Source organism: Glycine soja, chromosome 19 (assembly GCF_004193775.1).
Source record: "Glycine soja cultivar W05 chromosome 19, ASM419377v2, whole genome shotgun sequence".
In the NCBI taxonomy this organism is placed as follows: domain Eukaryota; kingdom Viridiplantae; phylum Streptophyta; class Magnoliopsida; order Fabales; family Fabaceae; genus Glycine; species Glycine soja.
Genome location: NC_041020.1, coordinates 26,762,806 through 26,780,436, shown reverse-complemented (window position 1 = coordinate 26,780,436; position 17,631 = coordinate 26,762,806). Strand labels below are relative to the sequence as shown.

Sequence of the window (17,631 nt, the reverse complement as noted above, 5' to 3'; positions counted from 1 at the left end):
ATTAATCACAATTTTTCAGAATTATTTCAGCAGTTAAATACAATTTGGTAGAATTTATCATTGGCAAAAAGGAGAAAATGTTATGAGCATCTAAAGAAAATTATACAATAGAAGAAACGAAAGAGCCCACTCCCCTTACGATAAACTCCTGCTTGCTTAATTCATCAATTAGAAAACGGCCCAATTTTAAGGGTTCCCACTCAACATAGGAACACATCAACTTAACAACAATTTCACATCAGGACACCAATTAGTCCATCAAATACAATCAATCCGCGATTAAAAACATAAGAACATAATTGAAATCCATAAAATAACCCAAAATTTGATCCAATAGGGATTCCTACACATGTTCATTCTAATCCCCAAGCGTGAGTAACTCATCCCTTACCTCGATATAGTCACTCAAGCATTCTTCGTTAGCAATGGTGGCGTTTCTTGTGCTCTCTAGAACTCCTCTGGTTGCTCTGTTAGGATTCTTGAGCTCTAGAGAAAAAGGAATAGAAAATGTTTTGTAAAACTACTTTGGGTTAAAAGTTCCTTTAAATAGTGAGAAATATGATGACCTAAGTCTTATTCTTATATTTTTTTTATAAAAAAAAAAACCAAAGGAAACGGGTTGTTACAACTCTCCCCCTTATAAGAAGTTTCACCCCCCAAAACTTACCGGTATTGAACAAGGTAGGATATGTGTCACACATTTGGCCCTATAATTCCCAGGTAGCATCCTCGCCTGAAGCACTTCCCCATACCACTTTGACCAATGGAATCTCCTTCCCTCTTAGTTGTTGACCATACGGTCGTCGATCCTTAGTGGCAGTGTTTCATATGTGAAGTTCTCTTTCACTTGGACATCGTCCAACTTGATCACATGCAATGGATCATGAACATATTTTTCTGAGCTGAGAGAGATGGGACCAATGAATCTAGGGGTGAGCTTACAGGACTTCAACGCCCTGCCAACCCCAGTCCACAGAGTGACTCTCAGGAATACATGATCACCTACAACAAATTCAAGGTCCTTTCTTCTCCTATCATGGTAGCTCTTCTACCTACTTTGGGTTGTTCTCATCCTCTCCTGGATCAACTTGACCTTTTTAGTGGTTTGCTGAACCACCTCAGGTCCTAAGGCAATGCTCTCACCGGGATCTACCCAACATAGAGGTGTCCTACATCTTCTACCATACAACGCCTCGTAAGGTGTCGTACCTATACTGGAGTGAAAACTATTGTTATATGTAAACTCTATCAAGGGTAAGAAACTACCCAAACTACCCCCCTGCTCTAACACACAAGCTCTCAAAAGGTCCTCTAAGGATTGGATGGTGCGTTCGGTCTGATTGTCAGTCTGTGGGTGCTAAGCAGAACTCAGCCTAAGCTTGGTCCCCAAGGCTTTATGAAGACTTTTCCAAAATCTAGAGGTAAACCTGGGATATCTATCGGAGACTATGCTAAAAGGCACACCATGTAGTCTAACTATCTCATTGACATACAAGCTAGCCAACCTCTCTAAGGAATATCTTATGTTAATTGGGTTGAAATGAGCATATTTCGTCAGCCTGTCCATGATAACCCAAATGGAATCTAAACCTTTGGAGATCCTAGGTAACCCCACAATGAAATCCATAGAGATGTTATCCCATTTCCACTCAGGTATCTATAAACGTTGCAACTTCCTTGAAGGCTTCTGGTGTTCTAACTTAGCTTTCTGACACACTAGGCACTCAAGGACAAACTCGTTAACCTCTCTCTTCATACCCGACCACCAAAACATCTGCCTAAGGTCCTGGTACATCTTAGTCGCTCCTAGGTGGATACTCAGACTACTTTTGTGGCCCTCCTCCAGGATCGCTCTCCTAAGCTCGGGTACACTAAGAACACCCACCATATCCTGGAATCTCAAGGCTCCATTAGGCCCCACTCTAAAACTACTCTTTCTCCTTGTAGCTATGGACTCTCATTGGGCTAACAAGAATGAGTCAGACTTCTGACCCCCACGGATCTCGCTCAAGAGCTAACTGGTGACTCTCAACATACCTAACTTAATGCTACCAGGGGTGATCTCACATGCTAAACTTATGTCTCTAAATTGCTCAAGGAGGTCTAACTCTCTAACCATCAAAACAAACACCTGAAGGGATTTCCCACTCAAGGCATCAGCTACTACATTGGCTTTACCTGAGTGATAACTAAGCTCAAAATCATAATCCTTAAGGAACTCCAACCATTTCCTTTGCCTCATGTTAAGCTCTCTCTAATCAAACAGGTATCTAAGGATCTTATGCTCACCAAACACCTCAAATTTAGATCCATAAAGATAATGCCTCTAAAGCTTAAGAGCAAACACTACGACTGCTAACTCGAGATCATACGTGGGATAATTCCTCTCATGAATCTTGAGTTGTCGAGAAGCATAGGCCACTACCTGGCTCCGCTGCTTAAGCACTTCACCTAAACCCATCTTAGACACATCACTGTACACCACAAAGGGTTCACTCGGGTCAGGTAACACTAAAGCTGGTGTAGTGGTCAACCTTTCCTTAAGGTTACGAAAACTACTCTCACACTGGGCATCCCACACAAAAGCTTGACCCTTACGTGTAAGCTTGGTCAAAGGTAAGGCTAGCTTAGAAAAACCCTATATGAACCTACGATAGTAAGCTACTAAACCAAGGAAATTCCTAATCTCAAACACTGAATTAGCACTCTCCTAACTCATCACCGCCTCTACCTTGGAAGGATCTACTACTATCCCTCCCTTGGACATAACGTGCCCTAGGAACTCACCTCCTCTAACCAAAACTCACACTTGGACAACTTAGCATACAGTCTGCTGTCCTTGAGGGTTTGCAACACAACCCTCAAATGCTCCTTATGTTCCTCCCTAGTCTTGGAATACACCAAGGTATCATCTATGAAGACCACTAGAAAACTATCTAGGTAGGGATGAAAGATCCTATTCAACTAGTCCAGGAACACACCATGGGTGTTGGTCACACCAAAAGGCATAACCAAGTACTCATAATGGTCGTAATGGGTCCTAAAGGAAGTCTTCGGAATATCCTTAGACTTCACTCTAATATGGTGGTACCTGACCTGAGATCTATCTTACTGAACACACAAGCCCCCACTATTTGGTCCATCATGTCATCTATCCTAGGCAAAGGGTACCTATTATTAATCGTCACCTTGTTCAGCTGATAATAGTCTACACATAGCCTCATGGTCCCATCTTAACTAACAACACTGTCGCTCCCCAGGGTGATGCACTAGGCCTCATAAATTGTTTCCCTAAGAGCTCCTCTAACTGTTTCTTAAGCTTGCTAGCTCTATAGGGGACATCCTATAAAATCCTACGGATATAGGTCCAGTACTGGCCACTAGGTCTACCGGGAACTCAACCTCTCTCTCAGGTGGTAATCCAGACACCTCTTCAAACACCTCCAAAAACTCCCTCACCAAGGGTATATCACTCACAAGGGTTTTGGTCTCAACACTCATACTAGCTAAGATCATGTATACTTATGCATCCTCCCTCAAAGATGCTTCAACCTAGTTAGTAGACAAAAACATATCACCTTTACTCACACCAAACTCAGGAAAGAGAACAAATTTCTTAAAATAGTTTAATAAGACGTGGTTGGAAGATAACCAATCCATACCAAGAATAACATCAATTTGGCTCAAAGCTAAAACAACCAAATCAATCAGAAATTGTATATCAGAAATTAAGACAGGACATTCCAAGCACACATCAGAAGTTAAAATAGACCCACTAGTAGGTGTATCCACAATTAAGTCAAATTTCAAAGAAGACACGGGCAAAGCAAGCTTTTCAACATAGACACGAGAAATAAACAATTGTGTTGCACCCGAATCATACAATACAACCAAGGGAACTTGACTTATGAAACATATACCTTGGATGAGATCATCAGACAGTGCAACATCAGCACCACTAAGAGCAAACACTCTCCCCGTGGTCCTCAGTCGTCCATTTTGGTTATTCAGACTCCCACTACTCTTCTCCCTCCTAGGATGTGGGCAACTAGTACTAATGTGGCCTTTACCTCGACAATTAAAACAAGTCACGTCACTATCTGAGCACTCACAAGCAAAATGACCAATCTTACCACGATTAGCACACGGGGATGGCATAGCAAGTGCAGCAGGAGCACCACCACCACCACCACTACCACCACTACCACCACTACCACCACCTCTACCAGTAGGCTGAGAAACCCTATTAACTGGATGAGAACTCCCACTAGCTGGGTGAAGTCCTCCATTGGTAGGCTGGAATCCACGGGTCCTCTGTCCCCCAAAACTATTGCCATATTGCCCAGGAAGAATATGGCTTAGCACGACTGTGACTCACAAGCTTCTTCTTTTTCCCATGACTAGCATTGGCATTCCTGTAGAATGCGACCTTCTCCCGCTGATCCTCATCAAAGATCCTACACATGTTGGTCAGCTGTGCAAAGTTTTGGGTGTCATGGAAGTTCACCATCATCTTCACTTCTGGTCGGAGGCCATTGATAAACTTCACACCTTTGGACCTTTCCCTAGCTTCCCCCTGATAATGAGGAAAATACCTGACTAGGTTCTCAAATATAGCTGCATACTCTGCCACCATCATACTCCCCTATTTCAGCTTGAGGAACTCCATCTCCTTCATGTTCTTTACATCTTCTGGAAAATACTTCTCTAAAAAAGTCTGTTCGGAAGTCCTCTATGGGACAGGAACACCACCTGCTCCCTCCAGATGTGGGCGAGTGTTCTCCCACCAATACTCCGCCTCATATGCTGGCATGTGAATAGTAAACAACACCTTTTATTGGTCTTGACACTACCTCACCTAGAAGATCTTTTCAATCTCCTCAGTCAAGCCTCATCATCCCCAGGATCATAACCCCCCTGGAAGGTAGATGGGTCATTCCTTTGAAAGTGGTCCAAACCTTGGCAAGCAATTTCTCCTCCACCGCCACCCTGATGGCCATAACTTGCGCCATATTGTATAGGGCCTCGGTAAGAAGTAACTCCTACTCATTTCTCATAGGCATTAATTCTTGTGTCAGGCAAGAAGCAAAAACCTTTAGAAATGTACAAACACAATAGAGTAAACCTTTGAACATAATAAAACAAAGCACAATAATACATCATAGTACACAAGGAAACATAGAAAACACATAACACACATGGCCGAAAGGACCGACCTACTCTAATACCACTAAATGTTACACCTTCTATCCCACACATATATGTACTAATAAAAAAGGAATAAGAATGCAAAATTAATTAAAAGTTTTAAAACAAGTTTAAAAAAAAACATTTCAAAAGGGTAAAAGGTTCATATTCACTTTTCTAACATTATAATAGAACTTGTCCAAATAAATAAGAAAATCATCTCGACTCAAAACAAGGTTTTCCATTCTGAATGAAAATAAGTCAAACTAATAGCGGAAAACATAAAAAAACTATACTATTCATGGAATTGTAACATATGAAATGAAACCCCATGCCTCAATGTCACATTTATCAGAGCATTTCCCTGGCAAATGCTAAGCCTCTCCATCTCCAACATGGAACTCATCATATGCTTGCTCACCTGAAACAAAATGACATTCAGCCCAAACACAAACACACATTGGGAATGAGGTATCACATTCATATATAATAAAACACTAGAGCATGTGAAACATATAATACTTAGAGCTGAATTTACACAAACAACATCACTTCACAAAATCACACACATTATTCACACTTATTCAAGTTCCCACACTCCAAAAAAATAACACCAAAACCTCAATTGTTAACTCAATGAAAGTCAAACACAAGCGTTATGCAACAAATACGCTAGACTCAAGCCTACATGCAAATGTGGTACCATTTTCAGTGAAAAACCTCGTCGGGCACCTAGGAGTACATGACAAGACATGCCTCACAATGGATAAGTCAGGTCACTCTCACTAAGCGAAATCATAGGGAGACCAGTCAGGGTCACTTTGTTTTGCGAGAAAGATCCAACCATGTGGGATTGACACATGCTTAAAGGAGCACTCAAACCGAGAGTATATACCCCCAAAGCCTAGACTCCGAGGAGCCTATCAGGGCCTCTCCTTTCCTATTCAGGTCCAACTCAAAAAATATTTTAACACTCAGACTCTACCATTAACTATGCAATACACACAACCACTCAATTGTTTTTGAAATCTCAATTATTTTCAAAATCATTTTAACTCATCGCGCCTCTAGTGATTAAACTCGTCGGGTTCCCACAATGGAGCCCATCACAAAACTCTTCAGCATGAACTCATCGCCCTTAAAGGGTCTTACAGTTGTGTGTTTACATAGTTCATAGCTCACAATTTATCGCATACTTCACTTATACTCATATATCATATTATACATTCATAACAATGTTTACAAGACACAACCCATATACATATACATAAAAAATAATTTTCAAAATCATATCATAGCAACACTATAATATCTTCAGTGACAATTAATTAATAACAATATAAACTCTATGTAGTATACATGCACAAATCAAATCAAAACAATAAGTATAAAATATTGATATGCACCCCTAAGTCTCAATTAACTAACTACAAAGTATACTTAACAAATAGATAAACATGTATTATAATAATAAAATATATCTAACTTCCAAGCTTTTAAATATATTTATATGTAGCAAATATATATAACACACCACTATACAAATACATGTAATACTATATATATATATATATATATATATATATATATATATATATATATATATATATATATATATATAAAATAATAACAAACGTATCATTAGATAAACATATTATATATATATATATATATATATATATATATATATATATATATATATATATATATATATATTATACATAGATAACAATAAGAAATTTATATACATACATGCGTCTTGGATTTCCCCTACGGTTACTTTTTGTTCCACTTTTTCTTCATAGAAATATATTCAAGGGAAACCCGGTTTGCCAGAAAGCGCACCGGATCGTCAAGTATTTAAAAATTAAAACAGATGAATCCGAGTATCGAACTCAGGGAAACTAGACCAAGACTGGATGAAATTCAGAAATAAGGCATTGTTGAAAGAAACATTGATAATTGATGGTTTAAAACATAATTAAACTAGGTCTAGGATAAAAACAGTAAAAATGCAAGTAAGTAAAATTGACAGCAGTAGGTAGAAGTGTTAGGTCTTTCTAACAGACCAGCTGATGCATATAAGGATGTTTCTCTAATCGATCATGCTTCTGTGTTCTATGCTATAGCCTAAATTACTAAACCTAGATCCCTAGTTGGACTGAATCAATCCAAGCTTTGTCCTCAGATCCCTCTTGTTGTACTAGGCTCAATTTAGATAGCCCTCCTAGGTTTAGACTAACTTAAACTAAGCTTCATCCTCAGATCCCTCTTGTTGGACTAGACTTAGCTTAAATAGCTTACGAAAGTTTAGTCTAATTTAGCCTAAGCTTTTTCCTCAGATCCCTCTTGTTGGACTAGACTTAGACCAAACAACATTATTGTAACAACATACTTAAAACCAAAACTTAATCCGCAGATTCCTCTTGTAAGACTAAGTTTCAATTCTGCTTCATTCAAGTTCTAAGGCAACAATACATTTCCCAATGTTAAAATCACCTAAACTAGGCACACAAATGGTTGATTAGACCAAGAGCATACAAAATTTAAGCACTGAAGAAGCATTGAACTCAAGAAACAAAATCAATTAGATATGAAAATAATTTCATCAGTTGTTCATTAGAAATCCCCAACAAGGGTGTTTAGCCAGTCATTACAGATGAAACCTTAACAATAGTAAGCTTACAAAACCTAGGCATCTCTACAAAAGCTGCTCCTCTTGCTGCCTCCAGAGCTCTTTTCCCGAAATAGGCACTGTGGTGTGCTGTGGAATTCTGTGCCCTGGGCCCTTGTTCAAGTTGTACCCTAATTCTGCACCAGACAGGCTTTAAATAGGCTCTGAATTCACGATGTTGCGCTTAGCGCCACCCTCGCGCTCAGTGCAAGTAAGTGGATTTGAGCTTAGCGCCAGTCGTGCGCTAAGCCTGGCTGAAGACAACTGCTGCGCCTAGCACACTTAGCGCGTGGCCTTGATATTGATGCCCTACCAGATTCTTCTGTCACGCTAAGCGCGTTGAAGCTACGCTTAGCGGTGGATGCACGCTTAGCTCACTGATGAGCTAAGCTCAACTGTCACTTTTAGCACTTCATGACTTAGCCTCATTTTCACCTGAAATTGCACATATTTCATCATTAAATTCAATGGACATATTCTAGAGACAACTTTAACCATAAAATAAAACCCAATAATGATAAATAACAATATAATTGTCTTATAATATTAGCCCACATTAATTATTGGAATAGAAAATTCCAACAATCTCCCACTTGGACTACATATTGTAAAAATTATATCAAAAATTCTTAAGCGCGCATCTATATGCTATTTATCTTTAGACTTCCACCTTAACAACCTGGTCCATCTCATATATCAATAATGGAATCATTGCGGCTTTCGTCACTACAACAAATGTTACTAGACCCCAATGATCACCACATCAGTACACTCAATGACATAGGTCAATATGGATAAGCAGCATGAAAATTACATGCAATGTGATCTTAGTCATGCCTATTTTCAACTGGTCCAAACTTTATTATTTATAGAGATTTATCCAAACACAACATAAATATTGCAAACAAAACAAGATGATAATGAAATGATAAACTTCAACTTTATTTCTGCAAAAAATCCAAACAACAAAATGTTTGTAAACCATAAGATATAGAACATAAGTAAGACTTTCATTAAACTAAGGTACTATCAGGAATTACACCCATGTGAACAGTGTGCTCATGAAAAACTTTAAGTGTCATACCTTTAGTAAGTGGATCAGCTATCATGGAATGAGTCCCTATATGTTCTATACAAATATGTATTTTTTGGATTCTTTATTTAACAACCAAATACTTTATGTCAACAAACTTTTACTTAGTTGAATCCTTAATAAGACCGCTAAGATATTGTCCCAATAAACACCCGATGACTACTTAATGTTGGCGACAACATGCAAGTCAGTTACAATAATTTAGCAATCAAATATTCTAGTATGATGTCTCATAGCAAAATATTAACTCCACCAACATGGTTAAATGTGGATCCTTATGTGGAGTGATTGCTATTAAGACATTCCGAAAAATTCAAAGTCAGAATACCCAATGATCTCTAAACTTCTAAACTTTTGATATGAAAACATGTAGTTTCTTGTTCTCTTCACTTAACACATAATGTGCTTTACTATATTCTAGTGTTGCATACAAGATTACTCATATATCACCTTACGACTCCCACAAAAAATTATTTTATGACAATAAAAAATAAAGTTAAGAATACATGATAAACTGTAATATAACTGTTTTGCAACAATAAACCGTTTGATGATAGTAGGATGTCATCAACATATAATACCAAAATAATAAATTTATTCCTACTGAACTTTTAGCACACACAATCATCAACCAAATTTACCTCAACACCATAAGAGATAATCTTGATGAATTTCTTAATACCATAGATGAGAGACTTGTTTAAAAACATAAACGGTTTTCTTTAGTTTGCATACCATAAACTTTAGATCATCTTAAATAAGGTTTTCTGGTTGCACCGTATAAAGTGTTTCATCAATGTTTCTATTTAGAAACATGATCTTTACATCCATCTATGTAAAACAATTATCAAAATGATTTACAGTGTCATTATAGTCCTAAGAAAGTCTTTCTAAGAAATCAGAGAGAACGTCTCTTTGTGATCAATGTCTTCCTTCTTGAAAAACTTTTGGTGACAAGACAAACTTTATATATCTCATACTACCCATTGAATCCCTTTCAGCTATAGATATTTATCTACAACTTATGGGTTTCACACTTTCAAGCAATTTGACGATATCCCAAATGTCATGTTCAACCATCAGTTTTATTACATCATTTATGGCATCAATCTACTTAAGAGTTAGAGCACAACATGACTTGACTAAGGTCTAGTCAACCTAATGTCATATTTATGTTCTTCAAGAAATATCACATAATCATATCAAATTACATTTTCCCTTTCTCTAGTGGATCTTCTTAATGACACTTCTTGAGGCTATTAAGTTTGAACTTTAGATGGTGCTTGAGAGAGAATCTCGGTGTTGTCTTGTCTTTTAATAATGTTAGGAGTAACATCATTATTTAATTACCATATCCGTTTCTTGAACAATGGTAAGTACAAAGAGTTATCTATTGTCACTAACAGGTTATTCTTTAAAGACAACACTTATTATGTTTCCTTCCCCTTCAAACTCAATTTCCACAAGGAGTGTTGCACGTCTCAAACATGATCTTAAAGTGGGATTTTAAAACTTATATATGCTAGAGCTTTAAATGTAACAAAAAAAAAAATGTAACTAGTTATCTTTAAGTCTAACTTACCTCCATGCAGCCTATAACGCATTACTTCGGCTGGACATCCCCAAATGTGCATATGCCTAATGTTGGGATTTCCTTGGCTCAAACCTATAGGGGTTCTTAGTGACTAATTTAATTGGTATCCTAAAAAGATATAAATTGCATTCTTTAATGTCTTTCCCCAAAGCGACTTTAGTAGAGAAGAGTCAAGCTTCTAACCATATTTGTACAAGTCCAGTTTCATCATTCTGCAACTTTGTTCATGGTAGGTTCACCTAACATTATATGTTGTAGAACAATTTCACAATTGAATAACATGAGAGACTAACTTTATCATTTCTAATTGAATAAGAATAACTAAATTTGTCCAAATTAGAAATAAAATTTGTTTTAATAAATAGCTCAATATATGTCTGAACCAAATTCAAATGAAATTTAGTCTTTTAAAGCAACATAAAAGTTCTCATAGCTTCAACTGCAACTTTATGTCATCGTCCACATAGAAGAATCTTTCATTATCACATGGCGGATGACTCCATAGGTAGCATCGTATAGACATGCTTTTATGAATAGTAGAACCAAAAGCTACCCACTAACGTCCTTCTGTACAAAACTAAATTAACTTTAAAACAAACAAAAAATGAGAACTTTTCCATTCTTCACACACTAAATAGTGTAATTGGGACTGCATTTTTTTATATGCCTCATCCTACAAAAGAATAAGGAAATTCCTTATCATGTTTTCTCGTTTCTTTTCTAAAAGTAAAAAAATTATGCAATATCCTCAACTCTCAGTTGACTCCCTTTTCAAACTCTAAATTTCATACATGTAGATTTGGGATTCAAATAATGAGTAATTTAAACCATAGTAGTAACAACAACAATTAAAGAAGAGAACAATAAACATACAATGCACAAATAATCTTTATGGTAAATTTCAAGACCTAAACAAGATACCTAGCGCACCATTAATCCTCAATTTTTGGATTGAAAAAGACTAATTGCCAGTGGTACTCTCAACGCATTGATCAAACATTGGTGATAAGTCCTGTCAAACAAAAGTTGTCTTTGGACACTCCATTGTTCACATGAAAAACTTATATGATGATTACTCTGGTCAAATAATGATTGTATTTGAACATTTCATTATTCACATAGAAAATCACACTATTTATAATCACCACATGTTTACCATTACAAACATGTAGTTATTCTGCTAAATTCTATCTTCCTTTGGGCCAAGCATAATTCGCATGAATAATTTCATGCAACATCCATGTAAATTCAATCAAATCAACTTACGCAACAGAGGTTACTTTGGCAACATTTTGTTTCAATTAATTTAACCAAAAATACAAGACAATTTAATATAATAAATGGGAGGTCTTGAAATTAAACAACTTTCACATATAATTTACTTAAATAAAAATATATATAACAGAACATGCAAATATTTTGCAGAATAGACCCATCACAAGATATCTAGCACAATATTAATTCCTAGAGAAATTAATTTGTAACTAGTACCCTCAACACAATGATCAAATATTGACAATAAATTCTATCAAATAATAATCTTTCTTTGGACAAACCATTATTCACATGAAAACACCTTATAATTGTCACACATTTATCATCATAGGTACAAAATATTATTTGGCCAAATTGCATCTTCCTTTGGGCCAAACACAATTTGCATAAATAATTTAATACAAAAATCTATGTAATTTTAATAAAATCAATTTTCACAATAGGGATTACTTTGACAATATATCATGTCAATCAATTTAATTAAAAAAAATCACTAGATATGAAAATAAATGGGAAGGATTTGTTACTGCTAAATTAACTTCAAAACAAATAAGAGCAAGAGATTTACCTTTCTTTACACGCCATGCAGCGTACCTTGGACACTCTTTCTTCATGTGTCCAGACTTCTTGTAGAAGTAGCACTACTAGAAAATAAGGTTTTTACATCGATTATTTAAGACTTTCAACATCGGTTATTAACCGATGTTGAAAGTAATATCGTTAACATCGATTTTTCAAAACCAATATTAACTAATAAATACAACATCGGTTATTTAAATAGCCGATGTTATATGATAAGAATTGTGAAAAAAGAAAGTTATAAATCTACATATCAACATCGGTTTTTTTAAAAAAACCGATATTAACTGTCACTAACAACTCAGTTTTTTAAAAAATCGATGTTAACTGTCACTAACAACATCGGTTTTTTAAAAAACCGATGTTAACTCGTATACATCACCTAGCGCGGAAATTAAAAAAAATGTATATGAAAGACCGAGTTTATCATCTTAAGCTCGCAATACACAATTGAATTTTCAATTGTGACTGCATACTAACCACATTGAATCGAGTCCTAGGATTAATCATTGCCTGCACTATTTTGATCACTTATTAATTCAATCAATCATAAACTGAGTTAAAAACTACTCATCACAAGGCATCACATAAGCAAAATACCAATTGTCAAATAAGTCAAGAAGAGATAGAAATGCTTGAAAGATTACTAATTCCAGAGAATATTCAACACCAAAGCATATACAGAAATAAAAAATTTAAAAGAAATCCCAAAAGGAAAAGTTTGACAACATGAATTGTAGAATCCTATCTCAACAAGTTAAAAAAAAGGGTCTCCAAACCAAAAACCAACACAAATGCTTTCATCCTCACTGACATAAATACCATCAAGAAACTTCCGGATATCCTTGTTCTTAACATGACATTTCTGTAGCAAACAAACAAACAAACAATTAGTTAAAGCCTAAACAATAGCAAAATTGAGAAAAGATTAAAAGGGAACATGTGCATAGAGAAAGAGGGCACCTGGTTAATAAGAGCGCATGAACTAGAAACAAGTTCAATGTCATTTCCATCCAAAATTAATTCATCTTTCACCTTTTCAAATCTAACAACTGAAACGCCATCAAGCATTTTGACTTTCCTCACCTAATCATAAAAGTAATAACCAAATAAATCACTTAACCTAACACCACAATTTATTCCTAATAGCACATGACATAGAAACTAAATAAAAAAATTGAAAACCAAAAACAACAGTGTTGAGCACCTTCTTCTCGTCAAGGAAATTTCTGATCTCGATGGACTTGCTGTTGTTGCCAATGCTAGTGCCTCCTCCCAAGACTTCTGTGATAGTGCCTCCTCCCAAGTGCCGTAGAAACACAAAACCCTAATTTGCGTGGTGCTTATATTCAACTTCATATATCACAAAACATAAGGATTGGGCTATGCCCATAACTTACACTTGCCTCTCGCTGCCTTCCTGGCCTGTGTGTTTTCTCCTCATCAAACTATTTTATTTTGCACAATTTCTTATTTAAAAAATCCATAGCACAATTGACTGATTGATACATATCAACAAACTCACTCGCACAAAATATTCAAATTGTTATTTTATTTTATCATAGGTTAAGTTAACTTTCAGGATCCTAAATCATTCTACAATTTTTTAATATTTTCTTGAACATAATATATTTCAAATTAAGTTCAAGAATTTGAATTTGTTTTTGTTTTTTAATTATGTCCGTAATGCATACACCTAATTAAAAAATATATACAACTTTATATATTCAAATAAAAAAATTGAAAGACGTAACTAAAAAATTGATAAAATTTTAAGAACCTGCATAATAGGTAAACATTTTAAAAATCACTCTAGATCCACTTTTTATTTCATTAATCGAAAAAAAATTGAATGCTTTTACTTTTAAGCTATTTATTTATATATCTAATTATTCCACAATTTTATTATTTCAATTGTTGGATGACAATTGAAAAATAAAAGAAATACTCTTTCACCCACTTAGCTTGATATTCACTCTCTCTATAAATTAGTTAAATAAATAAAATATTATAACTAAGTTACAAATTTTATATTTTTCTATAAAATAAAAAAATTAACAAATAATCTTAATAATTATTTATGCATATTAAAATTAAAATCAAAACATATTTACATCAATAAAAAATAAAATTTTTAAAATAATAAATTATATATATTTAATCTAAAGTTAATTATATCCATAAGTTACGGGAACCGTATGTATAAGTTTGTAGAGATTTAAAAATATAATGATGATTTAATATGTATTTATTGAATGGTGACAAATATCTCATAAAACATATTTTTTAAATATTTATTAGACATTTTGATAATAAATAATATATACACTGTCTGTATAAATGTTTTTGTATGATAAATTTTTTATTTTTCTAATAATTAAATAAAATATATTAATAATAAATTTTAATTGTTTGACGATATAATTATTTTTACCAACATTCTATAAAAGTTAAACTCCACTATTAAAAACAATTTTTTTTCAAATGAACTAATATGGAATAATTAATATAAATGTGTGTTATATTTAAATGATAATCATGAAATAATAGAATTAAAATTAAAGAATTTATTTAAAAAATTTAGTTTAATTTTTATATGCTTACCTTTTGAATTTGTTATTGTTTATTAATTATTATATTTTTTTATTAAAATATAATTAATAACTCAATATATGATTTGTAAAAAAATATATAAATAATTTAAAAAAAGAGTTTATATTAACATCGGTTATTTTTAAACCGATGTTGTAAGTGCTTAGACGACATCAATTTTAAAATAACCGATGTTAAAATCGCACTAAATCGAGTTGTTAACATCGGTTATCTAAAAACCGATGTCGTTAAGCACTTACAACATCAGTTTTAAAATGACCAATGTTAAAACCACACTAAATCAGTTATTTGAAAACCAATGTTGTAAGTGCTTAACGATATCGGTTTTCAAATAACCGATGTTAATAGGATGATGTTAAAACTTATTTTTTTAGTAGTGTAGCAAGTAAATTGTTCATCTTTCTTTTGTTTCTTTTGGTGAGAGCACCCTTAGTTTTTTTTATTCTTATTCTAAGAGGTCAAACTTAAATGAACACTTTTGGATATGTCTTTCTGCCACCTCTCTTGCACACAATGAGATATAAGCTCATTAATGGACCATTTGTCCTTCTGAGTGTTATAACTCACTTTGAATTTCTCAAAGTGTGCACGAAGTGAGATCAAAACTAAATGCATGAGCAGAGTTAGACATTTTCATTGTGTACTCCCTTATATAATTTCCCCTTTTTTAACCAATAAATAAATAAATAAACAAAAACTGCATGCGCAAAAAACTTCCTTATGTATACTATGAACAATAGCCATGAAGAGAAGTTGTTCACAAAACCAAATAACGATGCCAAAAAAACAAAATACACTTGAATTTAAATCAAATATCCAATATGACAATATTTGAATTTACCAAAAATTAATATGTGTAGTTCCAAAAAAAGAATTGGATTCATATAACCAAAGCAATTAGGTATAATTAGAATCAAATAACTTTAAATCCCAATAATCTAATAGTAATGGTGGCTCTGATATCACTTGTTGGAATTTTACGGGATCCTTATAAAATACCGATAATTACCAGGAACACATTATGTTAAATTATCAAGAAGAGTTTTAGGAATACCTGGATCGATAATGATTGATCAAACAAAAGCAACGAAATTTGAATTCGTAAGTAACTGGTGACTTCATGGTTCTTCCTTAACCGAAACCTCTTTATTTCTTAATAAACCTTCGTAACTCTTGAGATGAGGATAAAAGAAACTATATGTGATGACTCGGTATATTAGGGACCATAGCCTTCTTACAGTGTGTTAAGTTAATAGGGTTCCCATTATCCTCTAATGGGCCAACACTGGCATCTGTTCATCTAAGTCCATATCATTTGATTTGGTTGTCTAACGGGCTCACTTAATTTGATCACATAAAATAAAACCCACTAATGATAAATAACTAATATAATTATCTTATAATATTAGTCCACATTAATTATTGAAATATAAAATTCCAACATGCTAATTTTAGGGTCATAGTACATGTCTTGCAACTCAGTAATTCCATTGATAAAAAAGCAACAGGTTTCCCAGATGTCATTTCCATACCAATATCAACAGTAAATATATTTCCAACACCATCCTCAATAGTAACCCTGTTGTCAAGTTCATCTCCCTATTTAGTAAAAAAGAAACGGGGAATCTTAACCTTGTCCAGAACAAACAATTTAAAAATTTTCAGTTTACAATAATTCAACTGAAACTACTTGCACGAAGTTCTCCATCCTCCATCAAAGTGTTGTGAAACATTCATATTAGTAATCCAAAAACAAACATCTGCCCTACGTAACACACACTCAAAATTTTCTTGATTGCTCTCAATTGAAAAATATAAAAAATAATCAATTAATTTTGTAATACATAAACTAGAAAATGAAATATGAACTACAAAGCTGTGTAGGAGTTAGGGTACTCAAAATTACCAGGTTCCCATGCATGGTGCAAAAAAATGAAGTTCCTATACAAACTTGCGATTCTTCCAGCTGCCCTCGGCAACCAATATTTTGTTCCCTTCACTACTTTGCACTTATGAGGGTAGTAGCAACACCAATCTGTGAAGGCATGACCTATATATAAAACATTTTGTCTAACTTCTTTGAATATTGCCAAATTCACATCTATTCTACTCCTTCAATTTTGCCTTCAACAACTTGAGTTTCTCTTTAATGATGAAAACTCCCCACCCTTTCACATGTTACTCCCCCTAAGATGATGTAACAAACTCCCCAAACCTTATATCATCAAACCATCAACCAAGAGTTTTGAACCACCTAGGACCCCAATCCACAAGATCACGCTTCAACAAAATCAGGCAATGGTCGAATATACTTCTATCAAGAACATGTTGTGAGCATTCCGGCCATATGATGAGGACATGACCAAGAGCAAGGGCAAGGATCCACTTGAAGGACTTGGAGGACCTATGACAAGGGCTAGAGCAAGGAAAGCCAAGGAAGCTCTTCAACAAGTGTTGTCCATACTATTTGAATACAAGCCAAAGTTTCAAGGAGAAAAGTCCAAGGTTGTGAGTTGTATCATGGCCCAAATGGAGGAGGACTAAATGGCACCACTTTGTCTCAATTTTAGAGTGTTTAGTTTGTCTAAATAATGGCCCAATCCTTGTAAAGTTGGC

The 17,631-nt window shown here is 34.5% G+C and overlaps 1 protein-coding gene across 1 annotated transcript; it reads right to left on the bottom strand.

The window, feature by feature from the left end:
- Positions 1 to 13,025: 13,025 nt before the first annotated feature.
- LOC114398665 (60S ribosomal protein L9-1-like) lies at positions 13,026 to 16,723 on the bottom strand. Its single transcript, XM_028360840.1, has 5 exons — positions 16,706 to 16,723; positions 16,522 to 16,614; positions 13,610 to 13,729; positions 13,366 to 13,488; positions 13,026 to 13,267 (listed from the first exon to the last, which is right to left on the bottom strand). The coding sequence occupies exons 1-5, from the start codon at positions 16,721 to 16,723 to the stop codon at positions 13,160 to 13,162; spliced, it is 462 nt and encodes a 153-aa protein (XP_028216641.1). The 3' UTR covers positions 13,026 to 13,159.
- Between the last annotated feature and the right edge of the window lie 908 nt (positions 16,724 to 17,631).

Bases quoted from the DNA above. Each gene is read 5' to 3' on its own strand.
- LOC114398665 (XM_028360840.1), bottom strand. The intron at 13,730-16,521 runs GTTGCTTTTTTA...CACGCAAATTAG, and splicing joins AAATGACATCTGGGAAACCT to GGTTTTGTGTTTCTACGGCA. The intron at 13,489-13,609 runs GTGCTCAACACT...TTTTATGATTAG, and splicing joins ATTTCCTTGACGAGAAGAAG to GTGAGGAAAGTCAAAATGCT.